This window comes from Kryptolebias marmoratus, linkage group LG11 (assembly GCF_001649575.2).
Source record: "Kryptolebias marmoratus isolate JLee-2015 linkage group LG11, ASM164957v2, whole genome shotgun sequence".
Classification (NCBI taxonomy): Eukaryota; Metazoa; Chordata; class Actinopteri; order Cyprinodontiformes; family Rivulidae; genus Kryptolebias; species Kryptolebias marmoratus.
In genome coordinates this window covers 16,051,921-16,074,319 of record NC_051440.1, presented here as the reverse complement: position 1 = coordinate 16,074,319, position 22,399 = coordinate 16,051,921, and the positions used below count along the sequence as shown (strand labels likewise).

The following is a 22,399-nucleotide window of genomic DNA, read 5'->3' as shown; positions in this document are numbered from 1 at the left end:
TTCTCAGTTCGTTGTTTATGTGTCGTGTAACATAGCATACCGTACAATTATTCAGCCTGTTGTTGCCTCTATTCTATTTTTATTTTAAATTGCCTTTCAAGATGACATGTCTGTTCTTGGTGTTGAATTTTATCAAATAAATTTCCCCCAAAAATGCGACTTATACTCCAGTGCGACTTATATATGTCTTTTCCTTCTTTATTATGCATTTTATGGCTGGTGCGACTTATAGTCCGGAAAATACGGTAATTCTTTGATAAATGATTAACAAATATTTTTGATAAATAAACCTTTTTAGAGAACTAACAAATCTAAAATGATTAATAAATGGCTAATATTATTTCTCTTAAATGAATAAATGTTTTAAAGGATAAATGCATCCTTATAAAAAAAGGTAATTTTTAAAATAAATAGTAAACCCTTAGAATGGAATAATAAATTGTTAGTATTAATAATATTATTATATTTCATACATAACTAATAAACCATTATAATAATACTGGACCTTTGCAAAGCATTTATTAGTAGTTCATCATTGACTTAATCATGTCAGTAAAGTGGTTCTTTAAAAGGCTTAAAATTCCCAATCAATTGACATCACTAACAACTAAAGGAGTCAAGTACCTTTGGCAGCAGGATAGCTTCCTGTCTGAAAAGTGATCCTATAAGTTTGTCACGCTTCCTTTAAGGGATTCTTCGTCTTCTTGGCAGAGACATAAGAGCTTAGCCAGGCGGGATGAAGAGTGTCTGTGCACAGCTAATTATCAGGACTTCCCAGAGATGCTCCACTGGGTTCAGGGTCAGAATCTGAGTCCCTCGGGCCCTTTCACTGATTTCTCATGAAGCTGCTCCTGTGTTGTTGTTTTATGGCTGCATGCTTCAAGTTATTGTTTTGTTGAATTGTGCCCCCCCCCCCTCTCCCTCCAGCTAAATATGCTCATTACCTGGGAAAATATTTTCCTTATCAGTTGTTGTTGGTCAAATTTATCCCTATTAGGTGATTCTGCAACCATTGTTCGGCTGTGATGTTTATAATACTCAGATTTATTTCTGTAAACACTCTGTTCTGAATTGTAGCCAGAGAGTTCAGTCTTTGTTCAGTTAGATTAGATCAAGTCAGAGGATTATGCCGCTCAAGGTCGGAGATTAATTTAACTTCCTTTTGGCGAAGTCCCAGCATGAGTCTTTTAGTGAGGTTAGGCTTCTGTCTGACCACAGCTGCTGGATGAGGAAAACCTTTCACAAGGACGACAATCAGTGCTGAACTCTGCCATTCAGGTCCTTATTGCAGAGTTATTGTGCAACAATCCAGCTTATCTGCTAAAACAGACTGGTTTGATTACAAGTTAACAACTGCACAGCATACACTGAAACTGCTGTTTTTTTTTTTTTTTAGCAAATAAAAGAAAAACACGTCTCATTACCTTTTTTTTTTCTTTTTCTGTCAGAACCTTGCCATGTTCCTCAGCATGTTGGTTGCTTGGATGATCCCAGATGTACCACGTTCTCTGCGGGAACAGCTGAAGAAAGAGAACATGGTGTTGATGGAGTTTCTGCTCGACAAAGAAGCACGTGCCAAAACTCACTCCCCAGAGCGCCCCGTCCCTTGCTTCCCTGCCAACATAGACATCGTAGTGGACGCTGCGCCAGAAGAAGACGACATTTGCCAAGTGGAGACAGAAGATGAAGAAGTGAAGGTTGAGATCAATCTGGATGAACCCAGAGAGCCTGATGACAGCAACCCAGAGGTTGGGACGTCATTAGAGGAAGCTGAAGCTGAGAGCCAAGAAGAGCAAAAAGGTGAAGATGGGGATGAAGGTGGTGAGGGGGAAGGAAATGAAAATGAAGACTCAAAGGAAGAGTACGAAGAAAGGAGCAATGAAGAAGAGAGAGGGGTGGAAGAAGGACAAAAACAGGGAGATGAAAAGGAAGATGATGCAAACGCAGCTGAGGAGAATTTTACTGTAGATCTGGACTCCTTCATGCGCAAACTGGGCTTGTTGGGTAAGATGGCAACCTATCAAAACATAATTATTAGAGGTGGGAATCTTTAAGAGATCTCATGATTCGATCACGATTCAGGGGGTTTAAATACGATTATAAAACAATTATTCCTTCAAACGGTATAAAACAGTTTTCATTCAAACAAGATTATGAGAACTAAATGAACAAAAGTAGTCAAAATGCTGAGTACAGTCAGCTACATAAGAGTCTTTGGCACATCATGTCCACTTCTCGATGCATCTAAAAATAGGATACAACCCCCACCCATAATTATAGTCCTGTCTTACATTTGTTCTTATGATTAATTTTTTAATATTTCTTGTCTTCTAGAGGAAGAGCCATCATCAAGCACATCTGTGGATATTGAGCTTCCTCGCTCAGACTCCAAACAGGAATATCAGAAAGAGAAGAAAACTTTGTCAAATCCTTCATCAAAAAGAGGCTCAATCCAGAGCCTGAAGGGCTCCAGGGCAGACATTACATCATCAAATTTTGAAACTAAAACGTTCTCACTAATCGCTCCTCCTCCCAAGGAGCCAGACTGGAGGGTGAAGTCTCGCTGCTCCACCCTTCCTTCCAGATACAGGGGGGCTGAGGCTTGTTACAGCCTGCCCCGGCCGAGCCTCTCCACCAGCCTCACCAAGCTTCAGCAGCAGGGCACGCTTACCCCCCTCGTTCCTTTGGCCTCTTCGCAATCAGCATCAAAGAAGTCGTCGCCTCCCGCGCACCCCCCATCTTCTCCGTCATCTCCCCAGCCACGAGCGGCCCGACAGCCCCGAGCCTCGACCAAACTATTTGTGCTGAAAGGCCCTCCACCTCAGCTGCCACGTTCCAGGGGCAAAGCCCGGTGCTCCACCTTGCCTCCACGACAGAGAGCGCCCGGCACAGAGGAGCGAACTGCGACGCCTAGCCATTCTACCAGCTGCTCAAAGCTGGGAGACTGCGTCCGACCTTCCCCCAGTGAACTGAAGCGCAACACCCCGCTATGAGGAGAGCTGCAGAGGGACGAGGACTATCCAGATTAGCCTCTCATGTTTGTGCCTGGGGCTGCATCCCTCCCGTTGTCTATGCTATAAAGAGACACCATGTTGATCAAAAGGGTCTTCTTTTTTCTTTACAAATATATTAATATTTCTACTATCTATGGTTTAGGACTGAACAGTTCAGAGACAGGTTGCTCAGAACTCTCTTTGCCATGAAGACTCCACTTGGACTTTATTTTACTATCTTTTCGGGGTTATGTTGTTTTTCTTTTGTTTGTGTGTGATGATTTGTTGTGCCCTCAGACAGCTCTCAATAGTCTCTGCTTCTCTGTTATTTTTCTCCTCTTTTTTTATGTTAATCTTAATATTCTCAAACTTGCAGCAGTGCTGAGTGATGATCTCTGCATCAATGCCCAGAATCAGTAGTTACGCTTGTAGCTTTACTGTTTCATTTTAGAAGTTTTGATATATATATATATATATATATATATATATATATATATATATATATATATATATATATATATAAGATTTGAAACTCCAATAAAAAAACCACACTTTTGATATTGGTTTTTCCTTTTATACTCTCACAGTCATGGCTTATTTAACTTTCGATTTCAGTCTTGACCCTTTTTTTTTTCAAAAATGCTTTTATTGCAGGATTTGACGAATAATTTCGACGTTCTCCGTAACGAAACTACCCAAATCAAACCTTTTTAAAAGCAGTTACAACAAACGTCACGCATTCAGAGGTTCTTTACGGAGTCAGTGAGCTGAAGAAAGTCGATATAAGATGTACGAAACTCCAACATAACCACTAACATGTAGATGGTGACACAATTAAGCTGATACTGTACACCTGATATGTTGTCTCTGTTGACCTCCTCCGGTTAACGCTGCAACAAAAGACAGTTCATTCAGTGCTCTGCTCTTTAATACTCATTCTCAGTCACGTGTTGCTTTGCTTTTATGTTCTTCAAAAACTTGAAACTTTTAACCCTTTCCTGCATTACCTTAAGGATTATGCTACTGATGTGTTCTTGTTTCCTTACAGAAATTATTGTAGAAACCAGCTTGCCAAGCCCACAGTCACTTTATCTATGTTTGTTATTAACTCAGGTAGCTATCTCCCCAGAGTGATGTTTCACTCTTTGTCTTTCTGTGTGAGAGTTTCTCTTTCTTGCCTGGCTCCTCCTTCTCCGCTGCCCCACCAGTGAATGGGGCCTTTGTGGGCGCTTTTTTCGGCATTCCAGAGGGAATTCTTGCAGGTGAGGGTGCGCAGACAGTCCCACACTCTGAATAACGGTTAGAGCTTCTGCGTTACAACTTTAAAAGAAAAAAAAAATTATGCAAATTTGTCCAGGAGCAGCTGGTTGTTTTCATTTCCTAATCTTTAGAGACTTGCAGCAACTACAAGGGTGTGATCACCAGAGGAGCAGAAGAGGTGGGAGGGAGGGAGCCGAGTCTTTCTAACCAGGTGAGAGACCACACGCATGGCTTAAACTCAACATGTTCGCCGAAGCTTGTTGAAAACCACATTGTAGGGTTTAGAGAATTTCCTGGCACGTTAGTCTTATGTACCGTAAGTTTTTAAAGACAAGCTTCATGCGAGCAAGAGTGGTGAATTTATCTTGCAGTGTTTAGAATTCAAATTATCTGTTATCTGGAGAGATTAAGTGCAATATGAGGGCTGTATGAGTAACAGATTTGCTGTCCTCAGGCAGATCCCAGGAAAACGCCCAGACTTACCTGTGCCCGGGCACACCAAGGGTGAGAATGTTAATGTTTAAGTGTAATTATTACCTGTACTTTTTTATTTTATTTTTTTTATTTTATTTTTTTTCCACCACTGATGTATTCTCTAACCGGCTTGCTATGAAGAATGTAATAAGCTCATTTGAAGATTTACTGTGAAAGAAAAGATCTGGTGAAGAATAATCTGAGTTACGCTCACTCTGTATCTGCTTCAGCTTCCCTGTCCTCTGTTGAAACTTGTTAGAACAACACCGCCTGCAGGTATGTATGCCTTTCCCATTGCTGATTTATTGCCTATGTTTAAGGTTCGGGGACATTTTGATATGACTTAGACTATCTCAAGAAGTACATTTGACTAAGCAAGCATTTGTCATCAATTTTATTTATTCAGACAGCTCTGAATGCGTACTTTAGGCTCGTTTTCTCAGGCATCATGCAGTATGTTTTAGCTGAACTCTATAATGGGCAGAGTCCACAGGAGGAAGGACTTTACTTCTCTTTAATCTTTGTCTGTGACTGTATTGTTCTTCACATTTCTTTATCTTTCCTGCCCTTTGATAGCTGCTGCAGTTCTCCTCCTCCAGTGTAATGCAAGATAAAATAGTGAGACCATCATCAGCGATAAATTCAGTTGTAAAACAGCGAGAACTGTTTTAATCTGGTTGTTTACACACTACTTAGTCAAGTTCAAATTAAATCTTATTTGGTCTTAGCATTGCATAAATCCTAAAGACTGATTTTCTGAAGGTAATAAAAGGTAAGTCACAATAGTTGGACTAAAATAAAGGCTTTAAACAAATTAAATGTAATTTATTTGGTGTTAGTTAACCAATTATCTGTTCTTAATTCATTTAGATCATGATTTTATTGCCTTTCAAACTTTACTTTAGTGGGAAGCATGACTGAAACCCCTGAATGTTGAAATTATTTGTTTGAATTGGGTTTTTAAAGCCGAATGTTTTCTCATTTTCAGTGCCATGTTGCAGACGGTCGCCGAGTGGCTGTGGTGGGAAAGTTTGTGGCTGCCTGCAAACGTTTCCTGGTCAGATCTAGAGGACAAAGAAGGTCGTGTCTATGCCAAAGCCTCCCAACTTTACGCCGCTCTGCCCTGCGCCCTCTGCCTGCTTCTGGTCAGATATGTGTTTGAGAGGCAAGAATGCACACTCTGTCAGTGAATGTACCTGTATGTCAGAGTTTAGCTGTGCAATCGTCTGGTTTTAGAGCATGGGGCTTACGTTACACAAGCGTGAAGTAATATCAGGAAATTCCAAAGATTGCTGGCTGTGTGTTGTTTCAGATGCTTGGCCATGCCGCTGGCTAATGCTTGGGGGATCAAGGACAGGGTACGTCTCACAGCAGAACAAAACCCCCTCTTGGAAAAGTTCTTCTGCAGCCAAGCAAGAAATCCATCACAGGTACGCTAAAAATAAAACAAAGGCTGTTTGCTGTTTTTCACATCCTGTACTCTCTGTCAGAAGTTATAATGTTTTAAAGGGGTTTAGGATTTTGTATGAATTTAAAAAAGACGTCCAGAGAGTGAAGAAGCAAAGTTAAGAACAAAATCATACAGCCACAGTGCTGCCAGTGTGCCAAAGGTTAACTGGTTATTAAAACTTCAAACTCGCCTCCATTGACCCAACAAAAGCCTACTATTGTTGAAAAGTACTCATATGCTAAAACTCAATACCAATATTGAAGTTGTATGTATAAAGAGAAGGCGTGTAATAAATGGATTGTTTGCTGTGTGTCAGGCTGATGTTCGCTCTCTGTGTAAGAAAACCGGTTGGCCTCAGAGGAGAGTCGAAGTCTGGTTCAGGAGGAGGAGGAACCAAGATCGACCGGGGCTTCAGAAGAGGTTCTGCGAGGCCTGGTGTGTGCATCCCTGTGTGTTTATCTTGTGCACAAAATGTCAGAACACGCGTGTCTGTGTAAGTCTGTGACGTTATGGACTTTTGTGGTTCAACAGTTGGAGAGGCTTTTTTTATCTCTCTGCATTTCTTGGAGGAATCTGGGCTCTTCATGATGTAAGTTTTTGTCTGACCTTGTTTTCTTTTTGTTTTGCTCTCCTCTCTGTTGTGAGGAGCTCATAGATGTTTGGCTCACAAAGACGCGTGAACTCACAGGCCCCTTGACAACAGTTACCTTCGGTTATTGTTGAAAATCTCATTATTCTTCTCCCCTTTTCTGCCATTGCTGGGTTTAGAAACCGTGGCTTTATAATCTGAAGGAGGTTTGGGCAGGATTTCCAAAACAGGTAAGTGGTTTTATCTTTATTAAACTAGACTGCATTATAGTGCGAGCAGGATGATACATGAACCCATCTTTGTGTTGGTCACACGTTTCCGCAGTCTATGCTGCCATCGCAGTACTGGTACTACCTCCTGGAAATGGGCTTCTACCTTTCTCTGCTCCTCAGCCTCACAATTGATGTGAAACGTAAAGTAAGTGTGTGCATACGTCAAACTATTTACTTTTAAATCATTTCAACTTTTATAATTCACAAAATCTTTATAACTTACTATTTACACGTTCCTATTTTTGCTAAAAAAATGTATGACCTAAATATTACATAATATTAATATATTAATAATGATAAAATCATACTTTACACATCCAGTAGCATAGATAACTTTGAAACTTACTGTAATCAAATGGATGTTGTTAACCTGTCCTCTGCATGTTTTTAGGACTTTAAAGAGCAGGTGATTCATCATATAGCTACACTGACTCTGCTGAGCTTCTCCTGGATTTCAAACTATATTCGTATTGGAACCCTTGTGATGGTAGTCCACGACTCTTCTGATGTACTGCTTGAGGTCAGTGCTTCTGTAACAGTTTTTTAAAAAAAAATAATAATGTCAAGATGAAACCACGTCACACAAATAGGATCAAAATATAGATTACGCTGTCAAAGCCATAGATACCAGAGTTTTCCACCAAAATGTTTGAAAGAAAAGGTGTCAAATGAAATGCTAAAGATGATATTAACAAATGTCTTTGTAAAAGAAAAACACATTTATGTGGTACATGTGATATCAGAGCTTCTAAAATAGAGATGCCCATAGATGATAACTCAGTGTCTGGTATTTGTGGAAATTGAGCAACACTGAAAATAAAATTTAAAACCTTTTTCGTTTTCAGCCCACAAAATAAAGGCAGAGATTTTTGATCTGTATGTCACTGGTTGAAAAGGATTTTGTGGATGAAAATTGCATTATATTACTGAGTTTAAAAAATGTTTGGTATTTGTGGGAGAGAAAAAAAATGAACTGGCTTGAAAGATGTATGCATCGCATAAGTAATCATGATCCCTGTGTTTTCTGTTGGGTTATTACTCTAGTATGTATGTGTAGGTTTGCTTCCTGTTAAGTATTTTCAGAAGAAGAAATGACTTTGATTCTTCTCTGTCTTCATCGTTTAGGGTGGAAAGTTATTGAACTACGCCAAGTGGCACCAGGCTGCTAATGGCATTTTTGTGGTATTTACGGCTCTATTTATGGTTACAAGACTTGTAATTTTTCCTTTCTGGTAAGTACAATAAATAAGAAGTAGTATATTGCCTTATAACCTGTCATGTTTGATAAATAACAAGTGTTCATATCTTCTCTAGGCTCATTCACTGTACATGGGTGTACCCAATGGAGCAATTTGCACCATTTTTTGGCTACTATTTCTTCAACGTCATGTTGTTGGTTCTGCAGATTCTCCACATCTACTGGGCTTTTTTGATATTACGGATGGTTTATAACTTTATCTTCAACAAGGTGTGTTTAAAGGTGTTTGATAAGCAGCTCCAGCTGTTGTTGCTTTTTAATCCTCTTCTCATATTGCTCAAAATCTATTCTGCGGCTCTTTCTCATCCAGCAGCTGGAAGGGGATGTTCGAAGTGACGAAGAGGAGGATGACAGTGACCCACCAAAGGAACAAAAGCACAAACTGAGTCACATAAATGGCTACGGTGCCAGGGGCAGAGCTAATGGTCACTGACACATACAGACAGAAACAAAAATAAAGAAGGGGGTGTCAAGGACAGACAGACAGATGGACATTTCCTATTTAGAGTGCAGCTGTTAAAATCTAATTTTTCATAAAATAAAAGAAATAATTAAATGGCATTTTATTAGAACTGTGAAACAACTTAGACATTATGATTTTTTTAAATTCCTAATTAAAATGTAAGATGAGCTCTTCAATATTTTGTTTTTGTTTTTGTATAAGGGAAGACGTGGAGATACTTGCGTATGTGCTTTTATGTACAATGCAGCAGCATTTAGAAGCAGACTTTATTTTTTTCATTACATTTTATGAAGACAACAATGATTTATGAGTCCATGTATGAATGTTTATTTTTATTCCCGATGATGTAGGAGGGCGGTTGTAAAACAACGCGGTACTAACACTAAATCTCGCGAGAATTAGAGAACTAACGAGAACACCGTTGCCTTAGTAACGGAGATGTAAACAATGAGTTTCATGTGCAGTCCCAGTACGCCCTCTCGCGATAATTAGCGAGAACTGTTGTGAACATCGTTACCATAGAAACCAAAACCTAAACCACGCATTAACGTAGTCCGTAGATTTGAAGTATCGTAGCTTTAAAAGAAATTTTACTGGGAATTTTTTCGCAAATATGTTTGAAATGGCTCATAGTAAAAGTTATCGATCTAAAGTGAAAACCGGAAACTGGAAAGAGGACCAGGTCTTAGAGGAGGTATGTTTAAAAACACGTTTTAGAAGAGTAAAGATGCGGTGCTAATTTAATTTAGCCTTAGAAGTTATCACACCTGTAGCTATTTAACGTTTTTAATAACTGTTAATTTATTCCACAGTTAAACCCGAAGGTTTTAAGTTGTATTGAAATTATGATATGTAACTGTGTTTGACTACAAAATTAAGTAACCGATTGCATTACAAACTTTTGTTTACAGTCGTAATTTACATTTACAGCGAAAAAATGACTAATTGGTAATTAAATGAAAACAACTAAACTTCATCTTTTAAAATAAAAGCATATGGAAGATATGTATGTGTCGTTACACCATGCCACAAGTGAGTTATGTTAAACTACATTCCTTTGTACAAAAATAAACAAAATTATAAATGAATTTAAATGGCATTTACTAAAAAGAACTACACAGGAAATATTATTAATCTACAACTCCATACTGCTTTTTTTTAGAGTAGTACAGAATAATCTATAGAAAAACATTTTTTTTAATTTCATGTTTTATTGTTGTAAACATGTATCATAACTTTTAATACAACATATATAATCTTCTGTGTGTTGACTGATCAATATGCTTACAGTTGAACATTTCACACTGCCGTCATTAAGATAAATCTTTTTTTTTATTTTGGGAATTTAATAAAGTAATGATAAAAACAAATAAAAAAAACTTTTACAGTGTGGGGTTTCTTTTTCGTATGAAATAACTATAACAGAGGGCGCAAACCTGTGCCAAGACACATCATTGTGAGCATAATTGGACTGATAACATCATCATGTGACGTCATCATTTATGTCATCACTGTATTGAGACACTGAGGGCGCAAACCTCCACCTAGGTCCTAAGCTATAGGGTCAATAGAAAATTGTAGAACCCAGAAACGTGATGATTTACAGAAGGTGGGCATTTCTGACTTCCACCAAGGAGGTATTTGTTTTGTGCACAAGATTACTCAAAAAGTAATGATGAATGATTTTGATGACATTTCCAGGAAATGTTGAGGTTGTCACAAATTATTAAATTGTGGTGTGCTGCATGTTGAGGTCCTCAACATGCAGTGATGACATCACATGGTAATGATGTCATCAGTCCCATGACAACATCACAATGATACCGGGGCATAGCGGAGGTTTGTGCTCTCTGAGGTTAGGATAGCTGATTACTACACGGTAATGTGTTATTTAAGGCATCCACAGTTTAACAAACTCACACCCAGCACTCCTTCCAGAGCTAATCAAAAAGTATTTGTGCTTTTTAAGGAGAAAATCCACTTTTGTTTTTATTTTAACTACATGAAAATATGTACAGTACATATTTATTATTTAGCAATATTTTACATCTTTGGTTGAAATTACTTGAATATATTTATATAATTTAAAGCCCTTTTACACATTAAGCATGTTTGGCAGGTCTTAAATATGTTTTATAATGTAGTCCACATTCAACAAGCAAAGCTCAAAAAGAAAGGAAGAAAAAAAAATGTTTGCATATTTTTTTACACTGAACATTTTCCTTTTGTTGTGTTGTTAAATACCTTCAAGGGGGATAATGATAGACAGTGTTTATGGTTTTTTGTTTGTTTGTTTTTTCAGATTGCAATGAAAGAATATTTGGAGAAAAAGGCGAGAGGAGAACTTGCTGCTCAGAGAGTAGACCTCCTCAAGCAGAACATTTTAAAGCCGGTAACATTAACTTCAGCTCATTTAAAACACTATTTAAATCAGTGATAATGTGAATTAAAAAGTGACGTCTGTTCCCACGTGTAGGTGAATCTGTCTGTGACAAACGATGGATATCTGCACTTCGGGGATGTTGTGATGCTGGTGAACATTGGAGGAGAAAACAGGGAGTGCAGCGTTGTCAGCATTAACTCTGACATCCACAGTCTCACAAACGTCCCGACTCCGGGGATTCGGGCTCCATGTCAAGTCAGCGCAGGAAGAAGCATTCAACCCTGCACACGCAATGCTTTCATCATCACCAGGTGAGCCCCCTTCGAAATGACGTCAGCATAAACCTGAACACAGATACCTGTTTGTCGAAGTGTAACAGTTTGTGTGGCGCAGTGTTGATGGCCGTCCTGAAGGAGCGATTCTTCGCTTCGAGCAAAGCTTTGCTCTGAGAACAACAAGCGGCTTCGCCAGAGGAGTAAGTTCACTTTCCCACAGCAGAAATGTCATTAGAGATTTAAATCCCGCCTTTACTTGATTTCTCAAGACGAGGCGTGTTCAACGTGGTCAAGGCACCGAGAAGTACAGGTGTCCAGGGTGCTGCAGCACCCTCGGATTAATTTATATATTAATTATTAAAAAACTACGTGTGTAAACTTCCCATCTGCTGAATGTTAAATGTGATTGAAAATTTTGTTTTGTCACTCTACGGTTGTTTACACTGTTTCTGTTAACGTGTTTCCTCAGCTTTACTTGACAAGTGATGTGAAAAGTTTCCAAAAGGTACATCCCATTTTCCCATGAATCATTCTTAAGACTCAGCAGGGTGAATCCATCCACTGCTGTAACTAATGCGGTTGAATTTAAAGTGTGCAAAGATGTCCCGTCTCCAAGACGTTTACCTGGATGAGAGCGACGGCTTTCTGTCGTGGTGGAAGATGGTGCACTTTGACCCCCAGGAGAGGCTGGAATATGAGGGTCATCCTGTTCCTGTAAGTCTTCGCTCTGTCTGTCTGTGGTTAAAGACATGTTCTCAACTATTTTACACATTCTGTAAAATGCAGTGTTTTCATCAACCTTTCCTGCTTTTTTATAGGCTAACATGAAGGTTGTGATCATACACTGCAAGACGAACCAAGCTCTTGCTGTTCTGGGAGATCATGTTCTTTGGTATTTTTCATTTATTTTAATATTACCTTAAATTCAAAGGGAATTTTGTTGTTTTAATACAACGTTAAGTCTGTGAATTTATGTCTTACGACAGCTGTTGAGATACAAACAGGCATGGATAAAACTTTAAATTTGGCTACTATCTTATTCAGTTTGATGTTGATATTAATATTAACTGAGACATGAAGATTGTAACGGCAAAAACATAATTAACAAATAATTGTGAGATATCTGTTTCAAAGAATCAGAGAAAGATTGATATTTGTATTTGAAAAAGAGTTTTATTCTGAAGGCAAAAGGCGTTCGGAGACTCCACTCAACGAACAGTCAGGAGAAGAGCGCCGAATGAAAAGCAACAAACACTTCTATAGGGAGGCTTCATTACATCATTCCAGTCATACATTTACATCGTTACTGAGCAGCTTCACTTCTCACGGAGAGAATCTAACAGCCAACAGGGTACGAAGGGAGGAACTGAGTCTCTCCTCAGTACCAGAACAGGAAGAAAAACCATAACTATTGTTATACATTTACAGAAAGCAGAATATTGTTGACATCATTAAAATTTTCCATAACAAGCTAAGCGGAAAGAGTTCTTCACATGGAAAGATATTTTTATTGCAGTGTGATGGTGTTCTCAATAACACAGGTACTTTGTGTGATTTAGATAAGATGAGATAATAAGGACACCAAAGTAAACTTTTAAACTTGCGACAAATTTGCTTTTTCTTTAGGTTGGAAGGCAGCTGTACAACAATCGTTTCGAGTTATCGCACATGATCAGAACGTCACAAATAATATTTAATGTCAAATAGACGAGCTGTTAATGAGTCACTGTATTAACTAACACTACAGTTCCTGCTTTTGCGCCGCAGTTTGTAACTTCTGTGTGTTACTGCAGGACCACGCATGGCAAAGAGTACGAGGTGACGGCTCACACCTTCCTGGACTCCCACCGAGCTGAACGAGACAACAACCAGTGGATCCTGAGCACCGCCGATCCCGCAGGGGACGGACTTGCGCTCCTCAAGCTCCCTCAGTCACCAGCTGCCAACCAGGAGTTCACAAACTCAAACCAAGATGTTCAAAATGAATACACCGAGTCGTAACTTCAACTTGTACAAACAGGCCCTGGATTTTGAATAATAAAGACTTCTTCTTCTACTTGGATCGCATATATTCTCTTTAAAAGATAAAAATCCCTGCAGGACTCTAACCGTGGTGGTTTATGACCAACACAGACCAACAAGACACTTTATAGACAGAAGTGTCAGATATGTCTGTTAAAGTAAAGGAGCTGTGTATTTACTCTCCTCAGTGTCAATGATGTTCAAAGACAAACGTCATGCTAGAAAGATGTGCGAACGGGCTGCTTTCCCTGAAGTGTTTTATGTTAGAATTTAAGTGAAATATTGATGAAGCTGTAGAGACTGGTTTGAGACAGACAGTGATTGATTGTTAGTCAGTAAAAGCTGGACTGGACACTTCACAGACAGTTTCTGAAAGTGCATCAAACTGCAGCCTAACGAGACCTGAAGATCGGTGCTCCTCCTGGACGCTCCTGACTGATGAGCTCGTCTAAATGTCTTAATGTCTCAGGACAGAGCTCAAAAGAAGATTTACAAAAACGTTTTATGATCATGGGAGCAAATAATACTACAAAAACGACAGCATGTACCTTGCAGTAGTAGCTGCTGCCTCCACTGTTTTTATCTCCTCTGTTGCGTCTGCAGGCATCTTTCACATGCAGGTGTTAGAGGAAAAACACGCTTTTAAACTTTTGCATGATTTGGCGTATCCTCTTATCTTCTCTGTTGTACGTCTGCATCATTTCCTCTTCTGCTTTCCTCGAAGACTGGAAGCAGACAGACTGCGGTCACTCTGATCTGGATCACTGCAGAATCCTGAAACAACAGACAAAAACAGAAAGATTTAAGTCTTAAGTTTCAAGTTTTTCTTTTTTTTTCCAGTATAACCCACTCAAACCTGTTAAACGAGTGAAATTAAACTTGTTAATCATTTTTACCTAAAAACATTTGCTTCTTTGTATTTCTGAAGCAAATAAAGACAAAGATTTAATGACTGTTGAAAGGATACAAATAAAAGGTTTGGTGTTCCTCTGAAAAAACAAAAATAAATTATTAGAAATCACAAAAGATGTTTTGGGTTAGAGGTATTTTTTTTTACTTATTACTGTTTTGCTTTAGTTTTATTTTAGAAATTGCTCCAAATCACAACAAATCTCCAAAATCAATAATAAAAAAAGACATGTGGTTTAACTTCTTTTCAAGTTTTAAAGTGTCCGCACGGACATTTTGTTCAAAGAGCTTTTATTTTCCTAAATGTTTCACTTTGTTAGCGTTCAGGTTTTCAGACCTTTTGTCGAGCAAAAGAAATCAACCTGTGACCAAGAAAATGATTGGGGTGAAATTAAAGAAATAAAGGTATGAAACAAAAGAAAATACAAGAAATATTTAACATATCAAAAAGCAAATAGCATAATGTGAAAATACAATTTAGAGAAAAAAGAAATGTGGAAATATACAGAAAAGAAATATTTGAATTTACATATGTTTCTTTTTTTAATTTCTGTATACTTTACGAACTGTAGGCCTATATACAGTTTTTATGTATAAATTGACCGGAAAGTTCCAATTTTAATGATGGTGTCATTAAAAAGTAACATGAACAACAAGAAAGCACAAATCTATAATAATGCACTATACACGAAATGCATTTTCAAATTCATTTATAAAAATTTTTAAAAAGTCTATAGTACCACTTTTTTATTTAATCGTTTTATTAGCCTATATACTTGAGAATTGGTTATTATTCTCTTTTATAGTTTTGTGTAATCAACTCCATATATGTATAAAACTTTGTATTTCTCACATTTTACAGGTTTTTTCTGTTTTTTTGTTTGTTAAGCAGTACTGAACTTACCTCAGTTTACCTGTAATGTGAAAGTTGGAGCAGCAGAGGGCAGCCCTTTAATACTAAGGATTTGGTCTTAGTTTGTACAAATGTACCAGTGTAATTTGTACATTTGTAATTGATTTGGACAACAAATCAAACCAAATAAAACTGACGTTCACTAAATATTATTTTATTGTTAATAAGGTTGGAGTGCAGTTTTTGTTTTTATCCCAGCTGAGTTTGGATTAAAGTCGTGGCATGATTTCTTTTTAAAGTAGTAATTACTTCCAAGTGAAACTCAAACCAAGACAAGCAGCATCTACAGAGCCTGAAGCGTGCATAATAAGGACTCCTTAATCTTCCTGGATCACACAATTACACTTTATATAACAGGGAAGTCTTGACTGAAGTCTAACCATGGTGATAAGGATTTGTAACACTCACAAATATATATATACACTCACTTATATATATATATATATATATATATATATATATATATATATATATATAAAGATGTTTGAAATGGACTGTTTCCCTCGATTATGTAAATTATTTTGTAAGAACTGAGTTTAGCTTTTGATCAAGGTGAGAGGACTGGTTATAGACTGGGCCACTGAGTGATTGCTAGGCTGCACTAATATTCACTTTATAGTCTAAAAGTGCAACAAACAGCCTGCGCGCGGCTGCACAAAGGCAAGAACTGATGATGTGAGCTCTTCTTGGAACCCAGTTATCTCCAGCTTTCATGGATACCGGTTTGTATGGGGTACCATTAGTGTCAAAAATATGTTTACGTGTCTATGTAAGGTGTGTACAGTCATGGGCAAAAGTTTTGAGAATGACACAAATATTATATTTTCACATGATCTGTTGCCCTCTGGTTTTCATGTGTGTATGTCAGATGTTTTCATCACATACAGAAATACAATTGCAATCATATTATGAGTAACAAAAGCTTTTATTGACAGTTAGAATGAGTTAATGCAGCAAGTCAATATTTGCAGTGTTGACCCCTCTTCTTCAGGACCTCTGCAATTCTCCCTGGCATGCTCTCAATCAACTTCTGGACCAAATCCTGACTGATAGCAGTCCATTCTTGCACAATCAATGCTTGCATTTTGTCAGAATTCCTAGGTTTTTGTTTGTTTGTCCACAGGTTGATGATTGACCACAAGTTTTCAATGGGATTAAGATCTGGGGAGTTTCCAGGCCATCGACCCAAAATCTCTATGTTTTGTTCCCTGAGCCAGTTAGTTATCACCTTTGCTTTATGTCAAGGTGCTCCATCATGCTGGAAAAGGCATTGTTCATCACCAAACTGCTCTTGGACGGTTGGGAGAAGTTGCTCTTGGAGGACATTCTGGTACCATTCTTTATTCATAGCTGTGTTTTTAGGCAAGACTGTGAGAGAGCTGACTCCCTTGGCTGAGAAGCAACCCCACCCATGAATGGTTTCAGGATGCTTTACAGTTGGCATGAGACAAGACTGGTGGTAGCGCTCACCTCGTCTTGTCTGAACAAGCTGTTTTCCAGATGTCCCAAACAATCGGAAAGGGGATTCATCAGAGAAAATAACTTTACCCCAGTCCTCAGCAGTCCTCTCCCTGTACCTTTTGCAGAATATCAGTCTGTCCCTGATGTTTTTCCTGGAGAGAAGTGGCTTCTTTGCTGCCCTCCTTGAGACCAGGCCTTGCTCCAAGAGTCTCCGCCTCACAGTGCGTGCAGATGCACTCACACCTGCCTGCTGCCATTCCTGAGCAAGCTCTGTGTAGAGGTTGGTTCCTCTACCTCTCCCTTCCCTGTTGTTTTGCTCTCCCTAATTACTTTCTCCACAGCTGCTGCCTATTACCTGGACCTTGAGGGGGAGCTATTTAAGGTGGAGCCTCACTCCAGACCAGCGCCGGAACAAAGAATTACTTAGGTTTGACTTTACCTGGCTCACTGCGACTCTGTGTCATTTATGTATCCAGGTCTCAGTATTCTCTCTTGTGCTCATAGTGTTTATGCTCAAGTGGTCTGGCGGCTCCTTCTCCTCCCTCCCTGGGTTCCCTCACCAACGCCTCGATCTTTGGGTTGCACTGTAAATATACTCACCAGGTCACACTGTGGATAATTGGATCCTGGTCCTGTCTCCTAGTCCTCACACTCCAGGAACGACAACAACAAGTAAGCCAGTTATTCTTTGATTCAATTCTATTCCGGTCCAGTTCCACTCAAAGACAAAGTGTCATTCACCGCCTGACTCCCCTCTGTCCCCACAGTGGATTCCTCTGGGCTGGAGTTCTCCAACTTAACTAACCCTAATAAATATATATTGTTCTTTATACCGCAGAGTGTCCTGCCTGTATCTCTAATCCGTTCGCCTTTGACAGACACCCACAGACCCTAACAGTTTGTTCCGGCCAAAATATGTCAAAGAACGGTTTAGGTGCTGACCGAGTAACCCTTGAGGAGAGGGTAAGGAGAAATGAAGGACTCCTACAGGAATTAATCGCTCAACACAGGACTACGCAGTCAAATCTGGAAACGGTGGGTGGTATGATTCAATCCATCGGCGATAAAATGGGCACACTAACTCTACCCGTGCCGACTGTCACACCACCAGTAGCGCCGTCAGCGCTAAGCACCGCCCGCTTGGAACAACTCCGTGAACCGGAGATTCGTCCGGCTACAGTATTTGAAGGTAACCCAGAACAATTCAATGGTTTTCTCCTTCAATGTGAACTGGCATTTGCCCGTTCACCCTCCATGTTCTCAAACCCTGCATCTAGGATCACTTACATCGTTACTTCATTAAGAGGTATGCCTCTAGATTGGGCTCATGCCTACCTTCAGTCACACCCAGTGGCTTCATTGTCGTTTGAGGATTTTGTTAGAGATTTCAAGCGTGTGTTTCATGTTCCTATCCACCAGGAGGAGACGTCCCGCCGCCTGCTGGCAATAAAGCAGGGTCAAGCTACTGTGGCTGAGTATGCCATCCATTTCCGGGTAATGGCGGAGAAGACCAGGTGGGATGAGGTGGCACTAAAGGGGACATTCTCTAACTCACTTTCTGATCAAATAAAGTATCAATTGGCACTCCGAGAGGAGCCGGAGACATTGGATGATCTCATCAGTTTGGCAATCAAGATTGATAATCGCCTTCGGGAGAGGCGGGGCCAAGTGGAACCGATGACATCCGGGTCAACATTTCCGTCAGCGTTTTCTGCTATCAAAGAAACCACATCACAACTAGGTACCACTCATGATGAACCAATGCAGATTGGACGAACCCGACTCACGGTGCAGGAGAGGCAACGACAACTAGCAGCATGTGAATGTTTCTACTGTGGGAAAAAGGGACATTTCGTGCGATCCTGCCCGAACAAGTTAAACTCCAGCCCTCACCAGCCATTCAGGGGATCCTGGTGAGTGAAGCTCGTTGTGCCCCTGATTCACGTTTTTGTCTTCCTGCCAGAATTATCCTTCAACAAAGACAGTATTCCATTGAGGCCCTCATTGACTCTGGAGCAGAGAAGAATCTTATTTCTCAGGATTTGGTGGAGGAGCTGCAGATACCTACCAGAGATCTTCCATATCCCATTCCTGTAGTGGGAGTCACGGGAAGAAACATCACCAGTATCACCCAGGAAGTAACTGGATTACCATTTATCATCTCGGGAAACCACAGAGAACTGGGTGAGTTCATGGTTTTTCACTCCCCCTCACCACAGTTCATTCTAGGCTACCCATGGTTGGTGAAACACAACCCTACTATTGATTGGCAGAAGAAGAGAGTCAGTTGTTGGAGCGAATATTGTTTAAGGAACTGTTTAAGGTCCGCTGGTTTTCTGTCAGAGACAATAAAGGAGGTGACCTCCTCTCCACCTGATTTATCAAGAATACCCAAGGTGTACCATGATTTAGCGCCCGTATTCTGTAAAAATAAAGCTTTGTCCTTACCTCCACATCGGCCATACGACTGTTCTATTGAACTATTGCCAGGAGCTCCTCTCCCTTCTAGTCGGCTGTATAATCTCTCCCAGAGCGAGAGGGAGACTATGCAAAAGTACATAGATGAATCGTTACAGTCAGGTATCATTCGCCCCTCAACGTCCCCATTAGGGGCGGGGTTCTTTTTTGTGGATAAGAAGGACGGTTCACTTCGCCCTTGTATCGACTACCGAGGTCTGAACGCTATTACCATAAAGAACAAATATCCTCTCCCGTTAATCAACTCGGTACAAGAACAACTCCTTTCAGCGACTATTTTTTCTAAGTTGGATTTGAGAAATGCTTATCACCTGTTAAGGATTAAGGAAGGTGATGAATGGAAGACAGCGTTTAAGACCCCTTTTGGACATTTTGAATATTTGGTCATGCCGTTTGGACTCACTAATGCTCCTGCAATTTTTCAGACACTCATCAACGACGTACTTCAAGATTTGATCAATAAATTTGTGTTTGTGTACTTAGATGACATTTTGATTTATTCTACCGACATCCAGACCCACCAGAGCCATGTTCGCACGGTTTTACAACGGCTGTATGAGAACCAACTTTACGTCAAAGTGGAAAAATGTGAATTCCATGTAAACTCTGTCTCTTTCCTTGGTTTCATTTTTAATCAGGGACACTACCACACTGACCCTGTGAAGGTCCAAGCAGTACTGGAGTGGCCAACACCTACGGACAGGAAGCAACTACAGAGATTTCTGGGGTTTGCAAATTTCTACCGTCGTTTTGTTCGAAATTACAGTCAGACGGCAGCCCCTCTCACCCAACTTACATCAACAAGCCAAAGGTTCAACTGGACTCCCGAAACTGATCGAGCCTTCCGTGAGTTAAAACAACGATTTTGCACTGCACCCATTCTAAATCATCCAGACCCCCAAAGACAGTTCATTGTTGAGGTAGATGCATTGGATGTGGGGGCAGGGGCAGTACTCTCTCAGAGGGACCCCCACGATAATAAGACTCACCCATGTGCTTTCTTTTCAAGACGGTTCTCTCCAGCGGAACAGAACTACGACGTCGGAAACCGTGAGCTGTTGGTCATAAAACTTGCCCTTGAGGAGTGGAGACACTGGCTGGAGGGGGCTAATACTCCATTTATCATTTGGACCGACCATAAAAATCTGGCATATTTACAAGACGCCAAGCGTCTTAATCCCCGTCAGGCCCAGTGGGCGTTGTTCTTCACGAGGTTCGAGTTCACCATCACTTATCGCCCTGGATCCAAGAATATTAAGCCGGATGCTTTATCCCGACAATTCTCCATTTCCGACCGAAGTAAGGAAGACTCTGGGATTTTGCCACAAGCCTGTGTGATTCGAGCTGTCACCTGGCCCATTGAACAGGAGATCAGGAAGGCCCAAGTTCAGCAACCCGATCCTGGGGGAGGACCACCGGGCGCCATGTTTGTCCCTAGGAGCATCGTCCACAAGGTGTTGGACTGGGTTCACTCTCATCACTTCACCTGTCATCCCGGCATCAACCGTATGATTGAGTTCACCAGGAGACATTTTTGGTGGAAGACATTAGCCTCGGATATAAAAGAGTTTGTCAAGGCCTGCACTACTTGTGCCCGAAATAAAAACAACAATCAACCACCGGCAGGTCTACTTCATCCGTTACCAGTCCCAGACAGACCGTGGGCTAACATCGCCTTGGATTTTGTGACAGGGTTGCCACCTTCAGATGGGAAGTCCGTAGTCCTCACTGTGGTAGACTGATTTTCAAAGGCTGCCCACTTCATAGCACTGGCAAAACTCCCTTCGGCTTTCGAGACAGCTCAAATCTTGTTACAAGAGGTCTTCAGAATTCACGGCTTACCCACTGACATCGTATCTGACAGAGGCCCTCAATTCATATCACAGTTGTGGAAGGAGTTCTGTAAAGCCATTGGGGCCACTGTCAGCTTATCATCCGGTTATCATCCACAATCAAATGGACAATCTGAGAGGTGCAATCAGGAGTTGGAGGCTGTGCTTAGGTGTGTGTCTGAAAAGAACCCATCGGACTGGTCAAGACACTTACTATGGGTGGAATATGCGCACAATACCCTAGCCTCATCTGCTACTGGCCTGACGCCTTTCGAGATTTCCCTCGGATACACACCCCCTCTATTTCCTCTATTGGAGACGGAAATCCTGGTTCCATCGGTCAAGGATCACATGGACCGATGTAAGGCAATTTGGGTTCAAGCCAGGGAGGCACTGACAAGGTCTGCTGTACGGACCAAGGAATCGGCGGATAGACATCGCTCCGACGCCCCGGACTACAAGGTGGGTCAATCGGTGTGGCTCTCCACCAGAGACATTCGGTTACAGGATACCTCTCGCAATATGGCGCCCAGATACATTGGTCCTTACATCATCGACAAGATCATAAACCCCTCTGCAGTCAGGCTTAAGTTACCGTCTTCCATGAAGATTCATCCTACGTTCCATGTATCCAATCTGAAACCCATCTCAGTCAGCCCACTTAACCCTCCTACCAACTCCCCTCCACCACCCCTGTTGATTGATAATCAACCGGCATTTAGGATCAACCGTGTCCTGGATTCAAGACGGCGAGGTAGGGGTTTCCAGTTTCTGGTCGATTGGGAGGGTTATGGACCTGAGGACAGGTCATGGATCCCAAGGTCTTTCATTCTCGACCCTACTTTGGTTGAGACATTTTTTCAAGACCATCCTGAGAAACGGAGGTTGTCATCGTCCTGAGACGATCGTTGGGGGGAGGTACTGTAGAGGTTGGTTCCTCTACCTCTCTTTTCCCTGTTGTCTTGCTCTCCCTAATTACTTTTTCCACAGCTGCTGCCTATTACCGGGACCTTGAGGGGGAGCTATTTAAGGTGGAGCCTCACTCCAGACCAGCGCCGGAACAAAGAATTACTTAGGTTTGACTTTACCTGGCTCACTGCGACTCTGTGTCATTTATGTATCCAGGTCTCAGTATTCTCTCTTGTGCTCATAGTGTTTATGCTCAAGTGGTCTGGCGGCTGGCAGACTTCAAGCTCCCCATTGGACCCGTCACTGCAGCAGCAGCTGTTCCTGCACTACGTCTCGCCTCCTGAGCCTCACCTGGTTCCTGGTATTTCTACTCCTGAGCCCTCACCTTCTCCTCCCTCCCTGGGTTCCCTCACCAACGCCTCGATCTTTGGGTTGCACTGTAAATATACTCACCAGGT

At 40.8% G+C, this 22,399-nt stretch overlaps 3 protein-coding genes across 5 annotated transcripts in view; all 3 read left to right on the top strand.

Moving 5' to 3' along the window:
• LOC108230108 (anoctamin-1) overlaps positions 1-3,447 on the top strand; it is a 24,122-nt gene extending 20,675 nt beyond the window's left edge. Inside the window, exons 27-28 of the mRNA XM_017406032.3 lie at positions 1,449-2,004; positions 2,335-3,447. Coding sequence (XP_017261521.1) covers positions 1,449-2,004; positions 2,335-2,993 — 1,215 coding nt within the window. The 3' untranslated portion in view covers positions 2,994-3,447. The remainder of the gene's footprint in view (positions 1-1,448; positions 2,005-2,334) is intronic.
• Positions 3,448-3,695: 248 nt separating this feature from the next.
• cers3b (ceramide synthase 3b) lies at positions 3,696-8,935 on the top strand. 3 transcript variants are annotated; one of them, XM_017405519.3, is made up of 13 exons: positions 3,696-4,464; positions 4,708-4,757; positions 4,958-5,003; positions 5,716-5,892; positions 6,040-6,157; positions 6,494-6,612; positions 6,709-6,766; positions 6,946-6,996; positions 7,091-7,183; positions 7,430-7,558; positions 8,164-8,270; positions 8,353-8,506; positions 8,610-8,935. In XM_017405519.3, exons 4-13 carry the CDS (start codon positions 5,720-5,722, stop codon positions 8,727-8,729), a joined length of 1,122 nt encoding a protein of 373 aa, XP_017261008.1. In that variant the 5' UTR covers positions 3,696-4,464; positions 4,708-4,757; positions 4,958-5,003; positions 5,716-5,719; the 3' UTR covers positions 8,730-8,935. The 3 variants fall into 3 exon arrangements, with proteins under 3 accessions (XP_017261008.1, XP_017261005.1, XP_017261010.1); XM_017405516.3 differs by having other exon boundaries at positions 3,714-4,464; positions 8,607-8,935; XM_017405521.3 differs by lacking the exons at positions 3,696-4,464; positions 4,708-4,757; positions 4,958-5,003 and having other exon boundaries at positions 5,731-5,872; positions 8,607-8,935.
• A 153-nt stretch (positions 8,936-9,088) lies between these two features.
• cfap161 (cilia and flagella associated protein 161) lies at positions 9,089-14,469 on the top strand. Its single transcript, XM_017405522.3, has 8 exons — positions 9,089-9,453; positions 11,062-11,151; positions 11,236-11,453; positions 11,536-11,617; positions 11,887-11,922; positions 12,009-12,131; positions 12,236-12,309; positions 13,211-14,469. Exons 1-8 carry the CDS (start codon positions 9,373-9,375, stop codon positions 13,416-13,418), a joined length of 912 nt encoding a protein of 303 aa, XP_017261011.1. The 5' UTR covers positions 9,089-9,372; the 3' UTR covers positions 13,419-14,469.
• Positions 14,470-22,399: the final 7,930 nt, after the last annotated feature.